Genomic DNA, 17,449 nt, shown 5'->3' with positions numbered 1-17,449 from the left:
AATAGGCAGTGAATCGTCATGTCCGTTATAACCTCTATCCATGCATGCATGCTTCATAACAAGAACAGGCCAGGCTGGGGCTATAAATATACGCCTCCCTCAATGCAACATCTTCAAAAAAGCACATACAAACAACCCTTTGCTCGCTCTTCTTTCCTTTTCTCCATATGCCTTTTTTTTTACCTGTCCGAACCTGTATGTATCCTAAGCAACAGCTTGACCTCCCTTGCCTGTTGCTCTTCTTCTTGGTCTTCCTCGTTACTGTTGACTCTTGTATGTCCATTGGTATTTCCGCTATGCAAAGACGACTTCTTTTTGGTGGCAATGATCTGTCTGTGACGTCGAGGGAAGAGACATGAATTCTCTCGAGTTCAAAGATTGTTTCGACATTGCCTCGGCTTGTCCTCTCCTGTTTCCCTTGAATGATCATCAAAGCATTAGAGTGTTCGTCGGGGTCAAAGAATAGGACAAAGGAAAAGAATAAAATAAAATAAAACGAAAACGAAAACATCACGTTTCCTCGTAAAAACAAAGGGGATAACGCAAGAAAATTCGTCAATAAAACTGACAGCCTCCCACAAGCTATACTCGCGCGAACGAGTACCTGCATTGTCGATGTAGTATTTCGTGTTCCGTCTACCATATTACTTGTAAAAGTCATTAAGAGCATTGCTTGGGGGCGTGTCGAATGCCTCTCGACTCTCGCAATAAACACCTGGCCCAAGGCCTGACCTCATTATAGGCTTTGTGGTCCGTTGGTAGTTATGGTCTTGATCCTCATGTATAAGGGTAGGGGATCAAGCATCCCGGTGAATTGAGTAAATCGGAAGAGCTTGCGCCGACGCCTATGACAACTGGTGGGTAAAATGAACTCCTGCCTCGGGCGTAATCAAATAACCCTAGGTCTCCGAGACCTTCGCTATGCAAATGAAATTCCATATTATTATTTTGTACACGCTCATCCAGAGAAGAGCAACCGAGTGCAAGTTCATTAGTTGACAGTCATCATCTGCATCCTTTGCGGTAGGCCAGAAGGTGGGGAGTTGTCCGAGGATGCAGCTTCTCTAAGTGAATTGCTGCCGCGGCTTCGCGCCACTCTTCTGGGTGGGCTTGAGCCAGGATCGTCAAACACTCGAGTGAAGGCGGGGCTTGACTCCTGTTGTCGTATATTTCGTGGCGTACGCATGGGGCTGTCTGTGATCTGGTCGGCCTGTCGAATGATGTCGGATAGTGTGTCCCGTAGATCACCAGCCCTCTTAACAAGAGATTTGAGGCTGTTGGTGTCGAAATGAACCTTGCCCTTATCCGGTACCTGTTCAGGGACACGATGCTGCATCGCTCCGATAACAGAACGAACAACTCCTGATACATCATTGGCCTTGTTGTACTTGTTCTCGGGCGTTCTGGGCCGACTAGGTCGGTTTGATGGTGGCGTTTCTGTTATGGGCCAGTTGCCAAAGATATCGTCTTCTGGAGAGAAGACAGACCTTCGGCGCGGAGAGTGTCGCTCTCGAACCACCGTCGTCTTGGACATTGGGGGTTCGCGACCGTCGAAGGCGGCGTCAAGACGGTTCATGGAATGATCATCAAAACCATCGTCGCCAAACCGTTCGTCAATATCGAAAGCATCAAAGTTGATAGATGAGGTAGACTTCTGATCATCATCGTCGTCAAACGACTCTTCATCGGGTGATGCGAGAGCAATGATACCGTCAGCCTCTTTCCACAGATGTTTCTGTGATCCTTCGAGCATATCCATATCCCGGGCATGACGGCAGAGTCGCTTCAGATCATTAACGAGAAGAGAAAATTCTCGGATATGCCCAGAATGCGCCTTGACGCTGGGTTGCGTTGCACGAATCGATTCCGGAACCGCGAATACTTTGTTATCCTTGTCGTTGTTGTCTACACCGCTGCTTCCGAATTCAAAATCGTCGTCCCAGTCCTCGCTCACTGGCTTTGTCGCCATTCCCCAAGTGCCATACTTTGCTCCGGTAGGTTTAGAAGCTTCAGGAGCATCGTGAACGACTGGAACGCTCTGGCTGCGGACGTGAGCAGGAGCCGGGCCTCTGCGGTTAGCAGAACGGCCGCCTCTAGGGTCCAACTGCTTGGCGTACGAAGTCATTGGTCGCGGTAATCGTCCAGTGTCGGATTTCTCGTGCGTTGGTGGTTCACTCCAGTCGAAGAGTGAGCTCAGCGGACGATCATTATGGGCATCGTGGCCGTTTGTATCTGCAATGCCATTACCGCTGATGTTGGCTAGGGCGAGGCGAACATTAGGGTTGATCCCCCTGGAATTCAGCGAGCTCCCTTTTGAGGGAGGCGATAAGGGGTTACATTGGAACTCATCATCCCTGGCCCAATCATCATCAAATTCATCGTCGAAGGATAGCCTGCTGTACTCTTTGGTTGCAGAGGTTGGAATATCGTAGGGCGACGAATTAAATCTCGACTCAAGTCTGAAATGCGGCGAGATGTCAGATCGATTTAGGGTGCGGACAGGGGTGGATGCGTTCTCGTCCTCCTCCATGATTTTGTCGTCCTCGTCCCAGGTCCGACCAAGCATCTCATGAATAGACAGACGCTTAGTCTTTGTACCATTTCCGGCAGTGCTTGGCGGTGACTCGTCATACACGGATTCCAGCGGTGTCTCGACAGCACGGGCACGGCCGGAGCCAATCGTGCGCAATGAGTCAAACACACAATCGCTTTTGTATTCAGTGTCATCATCGTCCACCGACGTACAATCTCGGGTGTCACCTTCAGAGCTCTCCATGGTGGAGGCCCTGTCGTGATGCGGTCCCCTCAGTTGTGACATGGCAGTGGAGCTGGTCGAACTTCCTGACGGTTGATTAGGTCGATATTGATGGGTGGAAACCCCAACAGAATACCCTAGCCGGGACGTATCCATATGAAAGTTTGCAAGTCTAGGAGGCGGAGGAACAGGCGATGACGAGTTTCTTTTGCGACTTCTCAACTGCATATTGGCAGCTGAACCTAGCGACAATCCCTGCCGGTCTGATATTGTTGACGTTGCGGGGAGGGTCAATTCCAGGTCCGGATTGGTTCGAGGAACAGCGCCAGATTGCGCACCAGTAAGCGGTTCGGACACACGTCGCTTATTCCCACTTCTGGGTTCAGCGCTACGTTTTGAACGCTGAGTGCTCCCTGTCCCTCTTACCGCCCACGTTTCTCCAGATGCGAACGGCATTGAGAGCGAGTTTCGGGGTGTGCTAAACGGTGAAGTCTCGGGAGATTGAGTTGGCTTGTCCTCAGCAGTCTGAGGGGGATGTGTTTCTGATTGGATTGGAGCAGCAGGCAGTAGACCTTGAGGGGCAGGTACCGCTGAAACCATTCTTGGTTTCACCAAATAAACTCTACCGCGCTCGTTGATATCGGTGCAAATGCGCTTTAAAGAGACACCTCGAGCATGTGGGCTCGACTCACCTAGCCTACTCAAGCCTGTGCGTCCGCTGATGCTGAACCTTTTAGAGTGAAAATACGATTTCCATCCGCTTCTAAGAGATGTTGATCTGGTGGGGGGTCTGGTTGAGGTTGGATCGAGGAACTCGTGGGGTCGTGCCTGATCGTCAAACGATACGTTGTTTGAATCTGTTGGTGTGAACACTGCAGGGGAATCCGGTCGGAATTGTTGAAGAGTCGCAGACCTCTGGTGACTCGTAGCAGGTCGACGAAGAGTGGGTAGGATTTGTAGGTGAGATTTCGCACGTCGTCGCCGTGGCAGAGGATCGGGATCGATTTGGTTGGTAGATCGTTTAACGAGCTTGTTAGGAGGGAGAGTCGCTGCTGGGGAACCGCGCAATATCGGGGCAGCTGAGCCGTGAGAGAAGATAGAGGGTGCGTCAGGGCCAACACTCGACCTCGTGCTTTCGTGGCGAGACAACGGGCGGACAGAGAAGCGCCTTATCCAAGATCCATTGGAGGATATCGAGTCTCGAGACTCGGGGATGGGAGCTGGTGATTCAGAGTGCCTCACAAGTGACGACTGCCTGCTGTTAAGCTGTGGGGGAGTCGACTGCGTCTGTGGCATAGGCGGTCGCTGATAACGGGAGAGGGGAGGTCTCGAGGCGGTAACTGGGCGCGGGAGAGTGTAATGGTGGGAGGCGCCGAATACAGCAGCGGCGTTGCTCGTGGCGGGCCGTGAGGAAGCAAAGTTGCTAAGCGATGGCGACTGTGCGCCCGGTTCGCGGTCTATAGAGACTCGTCTGGAATGGGAGGGACGTCGAGTCGAAGGAGAGAAGGTGTTTGGTTCAGTGGTGGGTTGGCCGAACACCAAACCACTGGCCGCTGCGGCGATAGCAGTGCCAGTTCCAATAAGCTATAGATAGACACAGTTAATTACCGCTTATTGCTGCAACAGGCAAGAGGTTGGTCAAGCCACCAAGAAAGAGGGTTTTCGGGGATCCAAGATCAGTATAGGATAGGGCAGAAAATGGGTGGGATAGGTTAAAGTCTATAGCAGCCATGTGATGACTGGTGTGTGGTGGTGATCCTTGGTTGCCTTGAAGTGATTGTGGATTGGATTTGGATTTGCGGGGAGTACGAAGCTAACTAGCAACAAACTTACACTTGGAACGGTCTGCATGGTTGCTTCCATGGCGAAAGAAGCCGAGGGCTCTACCTACTCAAGAGAGAGATATAACACAGCGACAAGCATTCTAGCTTAGAAGCGGAGGATGGCGGTACTCGAAAGGGCGGGGGTGCTCATGGTCGTTGAAGCCATAGACCCAAGGTTGGGGGGGATTCGCAATCGACAGAGGCGGACGAGACTTGCAAGGACAAGAAACCGTTGTAACCCACACGCCTTTCCCAAGCCAAGCTTCTTCAAAAGGGCCCCCCGAGTTTGAGAGTAGATGAATAGCTCCGGGGGGACAATTGCGAAGACGGGAAAAAGCTAGGCGAAACCTGATTCTGGCTGGCTTGGTGGCCGGGCAAACAAAACAAACAACAAATGAATGCTCTCCCTCCTCGGCGTCAGTCGGTCGATTATGCCTCTCTCTGTGTGCGGGGGGGTTGAAGGGTAGGAAAAAAAGCTAGAGTAAAAAAGAATTTGGGTTTGTGGAAAAAGAATATGTGAGACGGCGAATGGAACTTCTGAGTTCAATTGAGATTGAGATTGATTTGATGTGATCAAGTCGCGGAAGCGAATGTTGGAAAAACAAACCAAAGCCGGCTGGCTGTCAGTTGCGGCCGCGAATGAGGTATAGGAAGGTAGTAGGTAAACACTGCTGCAATGCCAGTGGGGACAGTGATGGATGGAAATGGTCCTGAGCACCAGCTTTTTAGGATTATTAAATCAACAAACAATAACAACAGCAGCAGCAGCGGGCGCTATCCGAACGCTACAGAATATAAAGGGAAGGGAAGAAAATAATGTAAAATCAAAACAGAAAAAAGATGATGGAGAATTGTTTATTTCTTGTCTCCTCTGTTATCCCCTTTTGCTTTTCTGCCGGGCGTTTGATTCCCTGGTAATAATTCGTATTCCCCTTACAGCGAGCGACCAACAAGACGGAACAATAGTTTTATTAGTAAGTACGCACGTCGGTAGTCAAATTAGATGGATATCAAAATTACATGGAACCAGACCTAGCAGCGGAGCAGACAAAAAGAAAGAAAGAGAGAAACATCCGCTGTTGTTTTTCCTTACACCTAGAGATTGCAGGTGAGATTCGTGTGAGAACGGATCGGCTCTGCAGGGATGCACATCAAGGCCAAGCATCGCGCGACTCCAGACGGGATGGACCAGGCCAGGCCAAGGCCAGGTCAGGTCAGGGCAGAACAGGGCACCCAGAGCCAGGTCCCCCAGCGGGCCTGCATACATATGTTCGACTTCCACACGGATGTCTCTTATTGTTATTACTATTAGCGCATGGAGCCACTGAACATCTAGCGTCGCGGCGGGCCTCAGAGCACCTGTAAATCCAACTGTACCTGACCTACAGTTCAGGTACCCAGTGTACTGAGGTACAGAGGTAAGGTAGGTAGGTGCTGAGCCTGGCTGCAGCGCTGCACTACACCGCACAGAAACCTGGAATTGATTGGGTCTCGACTGGGGCGCGTCTCAAGCGCTGAGCATCAAGAGATTAAATATGCTATTTTGAGTGGAGGGCAGCGGACCATGTAATAACTTTGGTATGACTTGCATACAATAGTGGTGAATCTGATATCATAGGCGCTGAATTAGCACTCTTTTGGTCTGATTAAGAGTCCTTCTAAGGCATATTAGTAAAATTGAATTGACACAATTGATCCAAAGCTGAACAAAACAAGCCTTGCCTCAAACTTCGCTTCCCTCCACTGCCAGTCCTAGGGTATTTCGTTAAAATGCTACACGAGATCCATCTCGTCTCAAACACAAACTTTGAATCCTGGACAGGTGCAACGCTTATTATCTAGCGCTTGCCGGCTGCCCACTCCGTTTATTTTATTTACCATCCCAAGGAACGAGAGCTTATTATTATTTCCAGATCGATGTGATCCAGCTGTCTTGTCTCTCCCTCTATTACCCGTAGCGGCAACACGACCGTCCGTATCGTGGCGTGGCTTTCGACCCTGGTACTTGTATCTCCGGACGGGTTCCCTTCACCGGGGAGCTCCTTGGCTTTGGCCGGGGGTTACATCTCGGTCTCTCACTCTGCATCAAATACTAGCAGAAAACCCTCAAGCAAGCGGGCGATCCTCTTTTGTCCACCGCGGGCAGTAGTGAGCAAAGAACCGACGCTAGAATCATGATGGAGATGGAGATGGAGAACAAGACGAAACGCATCTCATCGGCAGGTTTCTGATTGTCGAACTCGCTTGCTACTCTCTCCTACACCGGCCCCGGAGGTGATGACGACGGGGATCACAACGGGATCAAGGACCCCGGAACGGTCTGCGCAAAGCAACACAAGATCCCTGCCCGTAGGCGCAGAGACCGAGAAACATAATACACAGAGCCCTGTCCGTTGCTTGCTCAACCCGAGTTTGCTTTTGCTCTGCCACATAACAACATCAAACTATCCGCTCCCTCTGGTTTACTGGTACCACCCGTCACAGGGCCTATCTCACCATCGGGCACCCGGTGTTGAGCACCCTGAGATACGACATGATGATAAATTTCTCATATGCGTCTGCATCTGCATCTCAGGATGCCCCTGGCGTCGCACAGCAGAGCCGTTCCGGGTCGTAGGCAGTGGCCCTGGTAACGGCCCTGCTTATCAGGAAATCCTTATTGTGGCTGTTTTGGAATTGACTGCTGCTGAAATACAACAGCTTCTGAAAAGGGCATCAATTGCGAGGCCTTTTGACAGAGTAAAGATGAAGAAGTGCGTCCAGACAGCACAATTGGGGACTTTGCATGACTAAATAGAGATAGGGGTTGTGCGCCCATTGCCTTTATATCTTGCATTTGTATTGCACAGCTTGAGATCTGTCTGACTGGCATTGATATTGATGCTGCTTGTCTTGTGCTCTGTACGCCAATCAGTAACACAAACACAGGTCATGCCATGCCATGATCCTTCGGAGCAGTTCGCCATCCCGCGTGCATTTATCTAACCAATTCGCGACAAGTCCTGCAGTACTTCCTTGCTGCAGCACATTAGAAGTCTTTATGGTAATTAATTATTGATAGTTATGCTCACAAGTAACATGCTGCAATGTCTTCTGTAAACTACCATGACTTTCAGCTTGCTTGATTCAACTCCACACTTCCTTGTTCAGATTATAGCGTACCCTGCTCCGCCTTCAAGAATAGCAGGGAACTCCAAGCTTCTTCAACCAAGCTAGCCACGACCAGACAGCAGCAACTCGCCTCTTTATGCCACAACCGTCAATCTGCAGCCGCCCTTAACTAGCCATCATGTGTAACACTAAGAGTTAAGTTCTCTTAACGCAACAGGATAAGCGAATAAGAGAGAGAAGAATTACACTTTGAAACTTCAGGGATCAAAGGGTCCGGGTTACAAAAGTCTCACTGAAGATACCGAGGGTTACTTGGTGTTTATCCAAAGTCTCCATCATTACATCATGCACCATCATTGCACATATAAACGCGGATCAAAGGATGCACTTGATGATTCTCGTCCGGACAACTTTTAGCTTGGCTGGACGCGGTACACGGGCCGTTTTAAGCAGCCTGCAATATGATGTTTATCGTCTAGTTTGATATGTACGCAGACAGTAGCGTATGATAAACAGGTTATCGTTGTGTTCGTCTTCTTAGCTCTTGGAACTTCTCCATTGTTGTGTGATATTTGAGACGCATATCGTTAAGTTTGGTCTTGTTTAATGAAGCTACTTCATGCCCTTTACAAAGTCGGCCCCACTCCGCTTACACGGCTATTCCAAGTACATAATGATATACAGCTTCCTAATAGGAAAACTCATCGCTTGGTATTCTTGCCAGGATCGAAACTAGCAAAGACATGTGTCTTTCTCTTATTTCCAGGATTTAGCCACACGTGTATAGAGTTGCCCTTGCAGATACAGCTTCCGTTCCGTGTCTCTGAGAGATCCAAGAATTGTGTCTACTAGATATCCACTAGCCGGGCTGTCAAAAGTTGAGGCCAGCCACAAGATTTGAAGAACCGCAACCAACCGCAGATGATAAACACACACGTAAACAATAACAACAAAACAACACCACTCTGCCTTCAAAGATTCAGTCCAATGATCTGCAGAATAAGCCCATCCTGTAGACCTTTTCCCCCCTCTGAGTGGAGTAGCAACCCGCCCCTGGTTCGCATTTACTGAGGGGTTATATGAAACAACCTTGCGTGATTTGACGAGACCCGAGAGAATCATGGGTACAGGTATCGGAATGTTTTTTTTTTAGGTCAACCAGATCAGCTTCTTTCTCCTCTCGATCAAGGTCCGAAAGAGGCGCTTGCGTCTTGACGGTGGGGTCTCGGAGTATCTTGAGTTAGAGCGTATCTCATCTCGAAGCGGGCACCATTCAGATGTTGGAGATGCGAAATTGTACCTCGCAGCTTCGCTCACACCCAAAAAAGCCACAAGCAGATCCTCCTCGTGTTGAGGCAATGGCCCGCGGCTACGGGTTAAAGGCTGCAGGAAGCAATAACCCCTACCCTGTCTTTTGTCTCGATAAGGCTGGGTATGAAATCTCGCCAAGGCTCTGCACCTAAGCTTACTTACATGCCGACAACAGGTGTTTTTGGCTTCGGCTTGTCACAGAGTCCGAAATCACATGGTCCAGTCCTTGTGGTAGACTAGACTAGTATCTACCTTAGTAGAGAAGAACTTTCCCAATCCGTACCTGAAACGAATCTGTCTGTCAGCACAACGGATGTCTTCCGACTTGTCTCTCCCCCAACCAATTCGAATATGCAAATCATACCCAAGCTGATCCAACCTGAGATACCTGAATAGGCGAAGCAAGGCATCATGATCGAATTTCGCATCCCCCAAGGTTCGAGGCTCGAGCAACAGAGTCCAATTTCCACCAACCATGCTCAAACGGCAGCTAGCTTGGTACAGAGTAGTTTCGACATCGATGTGCCTAGTGCTCACGATGAGAGCTGACGCAACGCGCCAGCTGCTTTTCTGGTCGTAGTATCAAACTCAAAAGCCGCTGGATCGTTATAGATTTGGGCACACAGCTTCATGATAGGACTCTCAGAGACAGCCACCAAATTCGATGAGGGACAGCTAAACACTGGTCGGACAAGGGTCTTATCATGAGGCTCTTTGGGGCATGTACAACTCCATAGAGTGTGGAATGTTGATTTTCTTCTCCACAGTCATGGGAAAAAATCCCGAGTGATCATGATCGACAGATCTGTCTGCGTCAACCATGTTCTACCTTTTGTCTCAATGTGGTTACCGATAAACATGAACACACGAGGCGGTGCAGCAGCCCACGAGCCTGTGACACTATTGATGCGAGGAGGGAGCTGTTCGCAGTAAGACCCTCTTAAACCTGCCTTGATGATGATGATAGATTATTACAACGACAGAGAGCGTCTGCCTTCGCTTATTGAAGTTCTAGACCTGGTCCTAGCTTGTTCTCCATGTCTCCGTCCTCGAAGCCCAATTTTTGGCATGTTTCGACGACGCGCGATTGTCAAGCTATCGTCGCGCTAAGTGGAGGTAGTTCAAGCATTCTGGCATTGTGGTGTTGAAATGACGTTGTTTGATCATTTCCTCAAAGAACGGAGTGCCCGTCTAAAGGCTCAAGCGTACACAAGTGCCGGAGCGCCGTTCACCCTAGAAGTAAGCGATGAACAGGCACCACTAGTTGGTGGTTGTCAAATCGAGGTGAATACGATGGAAGGAAGTTATTGGTCTCAGAATTAACTAGAGGTGTTGTTGTTTGTGGTGAGCGTGGAGGGAATGTAACTGATGTTTGTTCAATCATAGACGTGCAGTGCTTAGTTCCTCAATTCCAGATACTGGGTATTGCTGACTCGACACTACACTGTCAGCATTGAATCAGTTGATATTCTTCAATCAACATTCCATTTCTCAGGACTTGAGCATGTCTGACAGTTAAAACCCGCTACGAGCATGACTCTGATTCTGCATTGAACATGTAACTCGTTCGGTCATGCAGCATCGATCTCCCGTAATGCACATGGCTAAGTATCGCATCTGATCTGATCTTGGATGCAGGCAATGTGTAGAGAGTTATGCAAAGCCGATGCAGGCGCATTAATCTCCCAGATCGCGATTGCAGGTCAATTAATTGGCCGAGTCAATTAATTACGAGATGAGGCAAAAAACAACAACAACAGAAAACAGTCATTCTAAATTAAAGTCAACGCGTCGCGCCAAGTCGAAGTTGTTGTGTATGCACGTAATACTGATACTGACACATTCGACGCCAGAGTTTCCAGAGCTTCCAATGATACGATTGGTGCGCTCCTTCGCAGCTGAAAACCTGCAATTGCTGAAACCGGCATAGAGCTAGGATGCGTGGCAAGTCGTTATTGATGAGTTCTGCGCCGGTGTTTTCAATAGTGAATAATCCTATACATAGTAAACCTGAGGCACGGCACTGTCGCTGGGATAGCCCTGTAGGATGAATCCGGTTTTCCGCGCTTGTCAGTTCATCCATCATGTGGTGGTTGTTGATGATGGAAAAGAAGACGGCGATGGTCGAGACGTTGGCGCTCGCATAATGGCATCTTATTGGGATTGGTGTTGCCGAAACCGCGCCATGCATGCAGGTTGGACACAAACAGGTTCTTTCTTTTCTGGTGGGAAACTAGAGATTTCCATGTTTATCCCGTCTATCGAAATTGAGAGCGCTTCACCGCCAGTTGTTCCTGATCTGTATTTTGATATGGCTAATCTTGAAGTGAATCTGGTCAATTAAACTTGTAAAACCTGTCGTGCTCTAGTCCATCTGAGATCTTGAAAGTTTTCACTACTTTCAATAGTTTCCAAGACATACATATACGTTCACTTGTATGTGTGTTCCCCCCCTGCGGTGTCTTGATATAGCAGAGTCTTGCTATAGTTCCGCCTCGGCGACATCCCTTCCTTCTCGTGTCTGGATTCAGCTCCAGCTTCCTTGACTTTGCTTCTTATCGTACGCACAGGCTGTTTCCAGGCGCTATGACTTGCGTTGTCATCATATTGAGACATTTAATGATTTTGTCGTCAAGGAATAGCCTTGTTGTTCGACGTCGACGGAGCAGACAAGTCTAGGTTAGGGAACTTTTTGCACTTGTAGACCGGATTGTTGGTGTAACACGCAACTTGTAATTGAAAAGACATGACGCTGAGGGATTTGACAGTAGCATCTTTTCCTTCATACGTTTAATGGGCCGTTGAAACGATTTTAGGCATATCCTCTGGGCCATCTATACTAATAAAGCACAATCAACATGTTAGTAGGTACTTGAGGATGATGAGTATCGCCAGCAACTGCATGACAAGATACCATCCATAGAGTTCTCTGACCCCAGGTTCTTACGACTATGCATAGATTCAATGGTGATCATAGTCCAATTCCAGTTTACTATTAAAGACAATGATGAACAAAAGTAAGAGGAACAGTTCTCGTTCAAACATCACCAACATGTTTGCCTTCATTTTGCGACAAGCCTACCCTAGAGACCGCACCAATCGGTCATCGGCCCTTGGATGTCCGCGCCCCTCGCCCACAATTTTCAACGACATCTGTGGCGGGGCATTCAAGTTAACGACATTATTGAACCGTTCAATCGCAGTTCAACATACCTGTATAACTCGTCAAATACTCTATCGACGTGTATTGGGCTTTGAATAATTGGAGGACTCCAGATCCACCAATTGAACCGACACCAGGTCCACTGCCATCATGGAGGCTGATATTAGAGCTGTGCTTCCCAACATCGACCCTGTGGTCTCCGAGTACTCCGTGGGATACCTTACTCATGCCTCGACTACTTATTCCGACGAGGATGATACGTCGGGTGAGTCGCCGCTGAACGAGGCTGCTTCCGCCATCACCGAACTTCTGCTGTCCGCCTCAGGCCAGTTTAACCCGGAAACCGAGGAAAAGATCAAGCAGCTTGTCGAGAAATGGGTTGACAAGTACACTGAGTCCAATGGAGGCCAGAGGCGAGGACCTTCCATTGTCAGGCGTCTCGACCAAACCATCCAGGTCAGCCAGCAGCGCAACATGTCGTCCACTTTGGCCGTGGCTACAGGTGGCGTCGATTTGGAGTCTGCCAACGCTAGAAAGGTCGAGTCTAAGGTCGATCGCAAGAAGCTTGAAAAGGCTGAGCGAAAGATTGCAGCTAAGCAGCAGAAAAAGACCTTCAAGACTGTTGAGTACGAGGCCTCAAAGCTGCTCGACCAGCCCGAGTCCACACAGTCCTATGAAGAGTTTTACATGGCTGTCAACCCTCTCCAGCTGGGTGCCGGCTCTGCAAACAAGTCAAAGGATATCAAGTTGGACAACATCGATGTGTCTATCAGCGGACAGCGTATTCTTACAGACACAACACTTACTCTTGCCTACGGACATCGATATGGTCTGGTTGGTAACAACGGTGTTGGTAAATCTACTCTGCTCCGAGCCCTGTCTCGTCGTGAGGTTGCTATTCCTCTGCACATTTCTATTCTCCACGTCGAGCAAGAAGTAAGTCTACCGATGCCTCCAAAGAAAACATAGCTAACAATACTAGATTACTGGTGATGACACTCCAGCCATCCAGGCGGTTCTTGATGCCGATGTTTGGCGCAAGGTTCTTCTTAGAGAGCAAGAGGTTAGTACACCACCACCTAACAATATTGGATGCAATCTAACAATTGTAGCAAATTACGGCACGCTTGGCAGATTTGGAACAGCAGCGCTCTTCTCTAGCCGACACATCTGCTGATGCGGCCAGAATTGATCGCGACAGGGAAGCACAGGACACCAAGCTGGGAGATGTCCAATCCAAGTTGGCTGAGATGGAGTCAGACAAGGCCGAATCACGAGCTGCCAGTATCCTTGCTGGTCTCGGTTTCTCACCAGAGCGACAGCAGCATGCTACCAAGACCTTCTCCGGTGGTTGGAGAATGCGTCTGGCTCTTGCGCGAGCCCTGTTCTGTGAGCCTGACCTGCTTCTTCTTGACGAACCGTCCAACATGTTGGACGTCCCCTCCATTACTTTCTTGTCCGATTACCTCCAAACCTACCCCAGTACCGTCCTCGTCGTATCTCACGACAGAGCGTTCCTCAACGAGGTCGCCACAGACATCATCCACCAGCACTCGCAACGTCTTGATTACTACCGCGGAGCCAACTTCGACACCTTCTACGCCACCAAGGAGGAGCGCAAGAAGGTCGCCAAGCGAGAGTACGAGAACCAGATGGTTCAGCGAGCCCACCTTCAGGCCTTCATCGACAAGTTCCGTTACAACGCCGCCAAGTCCTCGGAAGCTCAATCACGTATCAAGAAGCTCGAGAAGATGCCTATCCTTGAAGCCCCAGAGGCCGAGTACAGTGTCAAGTTCAACTTTCCCGAAGTCGAGAAGCTCTCGCCTCCTATCGTGCAGATGTCGGAAGTTACTTTCGGCTACAACAAGGACAACGTTCTGCTCCGCAACGTCGATTTGGACGTCCAACTGGATTCTCGAATCGGTATCGTCGGACCCAACGGTGCTGGTAAGACAACTATTCTTAAGCTTCTCATTGGTAAGCTGGATCCTTCCTCTGGTCTGATCTCGCAACATCCTCGTCTCCGAATCGGATTCTTCGCCCAGCACCACGTCGATGCTCTTGACCTTGACGACAGTGCTGTCGGTTTCATGTCAAAGAACTACCCCGGCCGAACCGATGAAGAGTACCGTCGCCGACTTGGTGCTTTCGGTATCACTGGTACAACTGGTCTGCAGAAGATGGGACTGCTGTCTGGAGGTCAAAAGTCTCGTGTCGCTTTTGCATGCTTGGCTCTTACAAACCCCCATATCCTGGTTCTTGACGAACCTTCTAACCATCTTGATATCGAAGCCATGGATGCCTTGGCCGCTGCCCTCAACGAATTCCAGGGTGGTGTGCTGATGGTTTCTCACGACGTTACAATGTTGCAGACTGTGTGCACCTCATTGTGGGTTTGTGATGGAGGTACCGTTGAGAAGTTCCCTGGAGATGTTCAGGCTTACAAGAAGAGGATTACTGCACAAGCCAACGCTGCTGGTGTTGTTAAGCAGCACTAAGTACATAGCCAAATTGATCAAACGATTGTTACGTCTTACAGTACATTTAATCCGTTGCTTGCATTTGCCTCGAACTTTATTCTATAGCTGTGGTTCGAAATGCACATGAAGCCAAATCTAGTATTGAATTGTTGTTTTGACCGGCCACCGCTTGCCCTCGCAAACCCTAACAATAGAGCTTTGTCTTAGATTGTCCGACCCTAATAATGCTAATGAATGCACCATGCGTGGTTCGTGTTACCTATGATGCAGTTTGGTGGATTTCTTTTATCAGTCGAGGTTCGGAACACACAATGCGCATTCAATAACAACAATGAACCCCGAATCTCGTCACAGTCCCAACAGATGATGCGCCCCCAGAGCCTATATATACCTTCCATTGAAGTTTACACCACATCTTCGCAACAACCTCCACTGCTCGCAGCGCCTCAAACTTGACGCGCATTCTTCAAAGAACCTCCTTTTCTCCTTCCCACACAAACAGCCACAACACCTAGCGAAAATGGAGGGCATTGAAGCCACTCAAGCCGTCGTGGCCATGGACCTCTCCGATCCTGATATTGAGCTTTGCACTGAATCTATTGAACACGATTCTCCCACCAAATCCACCAAAGCCAGCGAACCCTTTGCTTCACCTGCCCCCGAGCCCAGCGCTTCTTCCCCCACCATCGAAGCCGACGACGAACAGGATACCATCAGCAAGATTATCGAAGTAAAAAAGACCAAGCCTACCCTCCACGTGCGGGAGAACCTCAGCTACTGGAAGTGTAACCAGACCCTCCAGGACGGCAGCACCTGCAGTTCCTACAACGTGATGGAGTTTAAGCAGTGTAAGGACTGCAAGAGCCGACGCGGAGTTGGAGACGACGGCACCGACGCCTACGGTACTAAAGTTGCGAAGATCTTCTTTGTCGACAACAAGAACGGAGACGAGTACTGGCAGTACCTCATGGAGGAATAGGTCTGCAGGGGACATGTCTTATGAAGAATACGATCACAGGGAAAGGGAAACTTATCATCATGATATGCAGTCAGGGAAACCCCTTTATACTGAGGACTAGAGGATCATGAGTTATGAATACTATCAGATCATCTCGAGTCACCCTCCATGTTACTTTGCTTTGCCGTGAAAGAAAGCCTCGGGTCGCATTTGGGCCTGTGAAAGCCAGGAATCCTGCTCCGAACCAAGCTGCTACGGATAATAGCACACTGGTTCCTGCGCCGAGACTGTTTCCCCTTACTGTCGATGGGTGTGGTATTACCTGGTCCCTTTCCAACATAACGCACCTTAATAGCAATATCGGGTCTTTAATATGCGGCACAGTACTCAATCTCTCAAAGAATAGCTTGTGACCTCTCAAACCCAGCGAAATAATATCGTAGGCAGGTGGGTAGCAAAAAAAAAAAATAGGGACTTGAAGTAATCCAGACGAAATTATTAGACCACTCTTAGGCTACATAAACACCAAGAGTGATATTACATTTATGTTGACTACTAAATCAGTATCGGTTTTTATGCAACTCGACTGGCAGGTAAGGCAAGTGATCATATACGCCACAAATTGAGATACCAGGGGTTGGTTTTCCGCCGATTACGCGCCTGAGGCTATAAAGATCTATGTACTCTGTACCACTGGAGTTGAGCATTTTGAATCAGCCATGGAGTTTTGTATGATTTATTAGATCTTCCTGTCAGAGTACGGCAGCGTGACGTTTTACGGCCTCTACCATGTAATGACCTCTCTTCGGCAGTCAACATTTGGCCAAAGTCGTTGCTATCTTGAGATCCCAGACTCGTCTTTGTAAGTGTGCTAATTTCGGTGTAGCTCACATGACGAATGCCGGCTTCACGAACCCTGCCGCCTACCCAGCCATGAGTGTACACGATAAGAGTGCATGCGCACCTATATCCAATAGTTTGATACACGGCAAGAGCGTCTTGAATAGGGTTCTGATGCGAATAGAACGATGCTGACATGATGATGCATATCGCAGATGTCTTTACAGCATTGGAGTCATATTTGTGTTGCAAATCCTGACACAAAGAGATGCGCTTTCCAGGTTTCTTGTTGTGTGGTCGCCTCATGTTGAAGTGTTGATCGTCGACTGCCGTATTCATCTCGGATAGGTAGTCCCATCGCCAATTTACTGTGGGGCAAGTTCTGCTGGCGCTCCTCCCCCGGTTCGTTGGTGATATGTACCGAGGAAGCTACTGATCTCCAGGAATGGACGTAACATTACCAACGTGGCTGGTCTCAACGGTCAATGAATGCAAGATATGGTACCTGCAGTGACGATACCAACGGTTATAGATGAAGAAAACCCACCTGATTCACTCTGATTGTGACTTGTCAATAACCTTTGACTTGTAGAGCGATGTTGAATGGAAATAGTAAATGCTTCTTTCCATCTTATTTCCTCGCCTTGATCTTCCTCTGGTCTGACAACCCACCTGGCGGGGGCTAGATAGCAGTGACAGCAACAGGGAGCAGGGGAAGCTCAATTGGCGTTCCTGCCACTGTGGAGCCCCCATCAGGCGGCGCCTTGCCTTTCTGAACGTGTGCACGGACCATCAAGCAAGCAGCCTCAAGCGCTCATTGGCCCAATCGTCAAGAAAGTACCGCCCTGCCCCTTGTTTACACCTTTCTGGGCCCTGAACCATGGCGGTGAACAATTTCACCCTCCATTCTCCAAACAAAAATCAACATTCCCTCCCACCTCTAGTACTACCAACCCACTCTCCTACTCCGTCAAAGCTAAGGCTACTTCAGCTCTTGAACTACTCCGG

At 49.1% G+C, this 17,449-nt stretch overlaps 3 protein-coding genes across 3 annotated transcripts, besides 1 other annotated feature; 2 read left to right on the top strand and 1 right to left on the bottom strand.

The window, feature by feature from the left end:
* Positions 1–991: 991 nt before the first annotated feature.
* FPSE_03340 (uncharacterized protein) lies at positions 992–4,618 on the bottom strand (the record flags this gene model as incomplete). Its single annotated transcript, XM_009256459.1, has 2 exons — positions 992–4,339; positions 4,589–4,618. 2 exons carry the CDS (start codon positions 4,616–4,618, stop codon positions 992–994), a joined length of 3,378 nt encoding a protein of 1,125 aa, XP_009254734.1.
* A 1,148-nt stretch (positions 4,619–5,766) lies between these two features.
* Positions 5,767–5,801: a microsatellite.
* A 6,512-nt stretch (positions 5,802–12,313) lies between these two features.
* FPSE_03339 (uncharacterized protein) lies at positions 12,314–14,661 on the top strand (the record flags this gene model as incomplete). The annotated part of the gene is made up of 3 exons (XM_009256458.1): positions 12,314–13,099; positions 13,146–13,226; positions 13,276–14,661. The coding sequence occupies 3 exons, from the start codon at positions 12,314–12,316 to the stop codon at positions 14,659–14,661; spliced, it is 2,253 nt and encodes a 750-aa protein (XP_009254733.1).
* Positions 14,662–15,163: 502 nt separating this feature from the next.
* Positions 15,164–15,622, top strand: FPSE_03338 (uncharacterized protein; the record flags this gene model as incomplete). Its single annotated transcript, XM_009256457.1, has 1 exon — positions 15,164–15,622. The coding sequence occupies one exon, from the start codon at positions 15,164–15,166 to the stop codon at positions 15,620–15,622; it is 459 nt and encodes a 152-aa protein (XP_009254732.1).
* Between the last annotated feature and the right edge of the window lie 1,827 nt (positions 15,623–17,449).

This window comes from Fusarium pseudograminearum, chromosome 4 (genome assembly GCF_000303195.2).
Source record: "Fusarium pseudograminearum CS3096 chromosome 4, whole genome shotgun sequence".
NCBI lineage: Eukaryota > Fungi > Ascomycota > Sordariomycetes > Hypocreales > Nectriaceae > Fusarium > Fusarium pseudograminearum.
The sequence above is the reverse complement of the archived record's forward strand: the minus strand, read 5'-3'. Positions and strand labels throughout refer to the sequence as shown.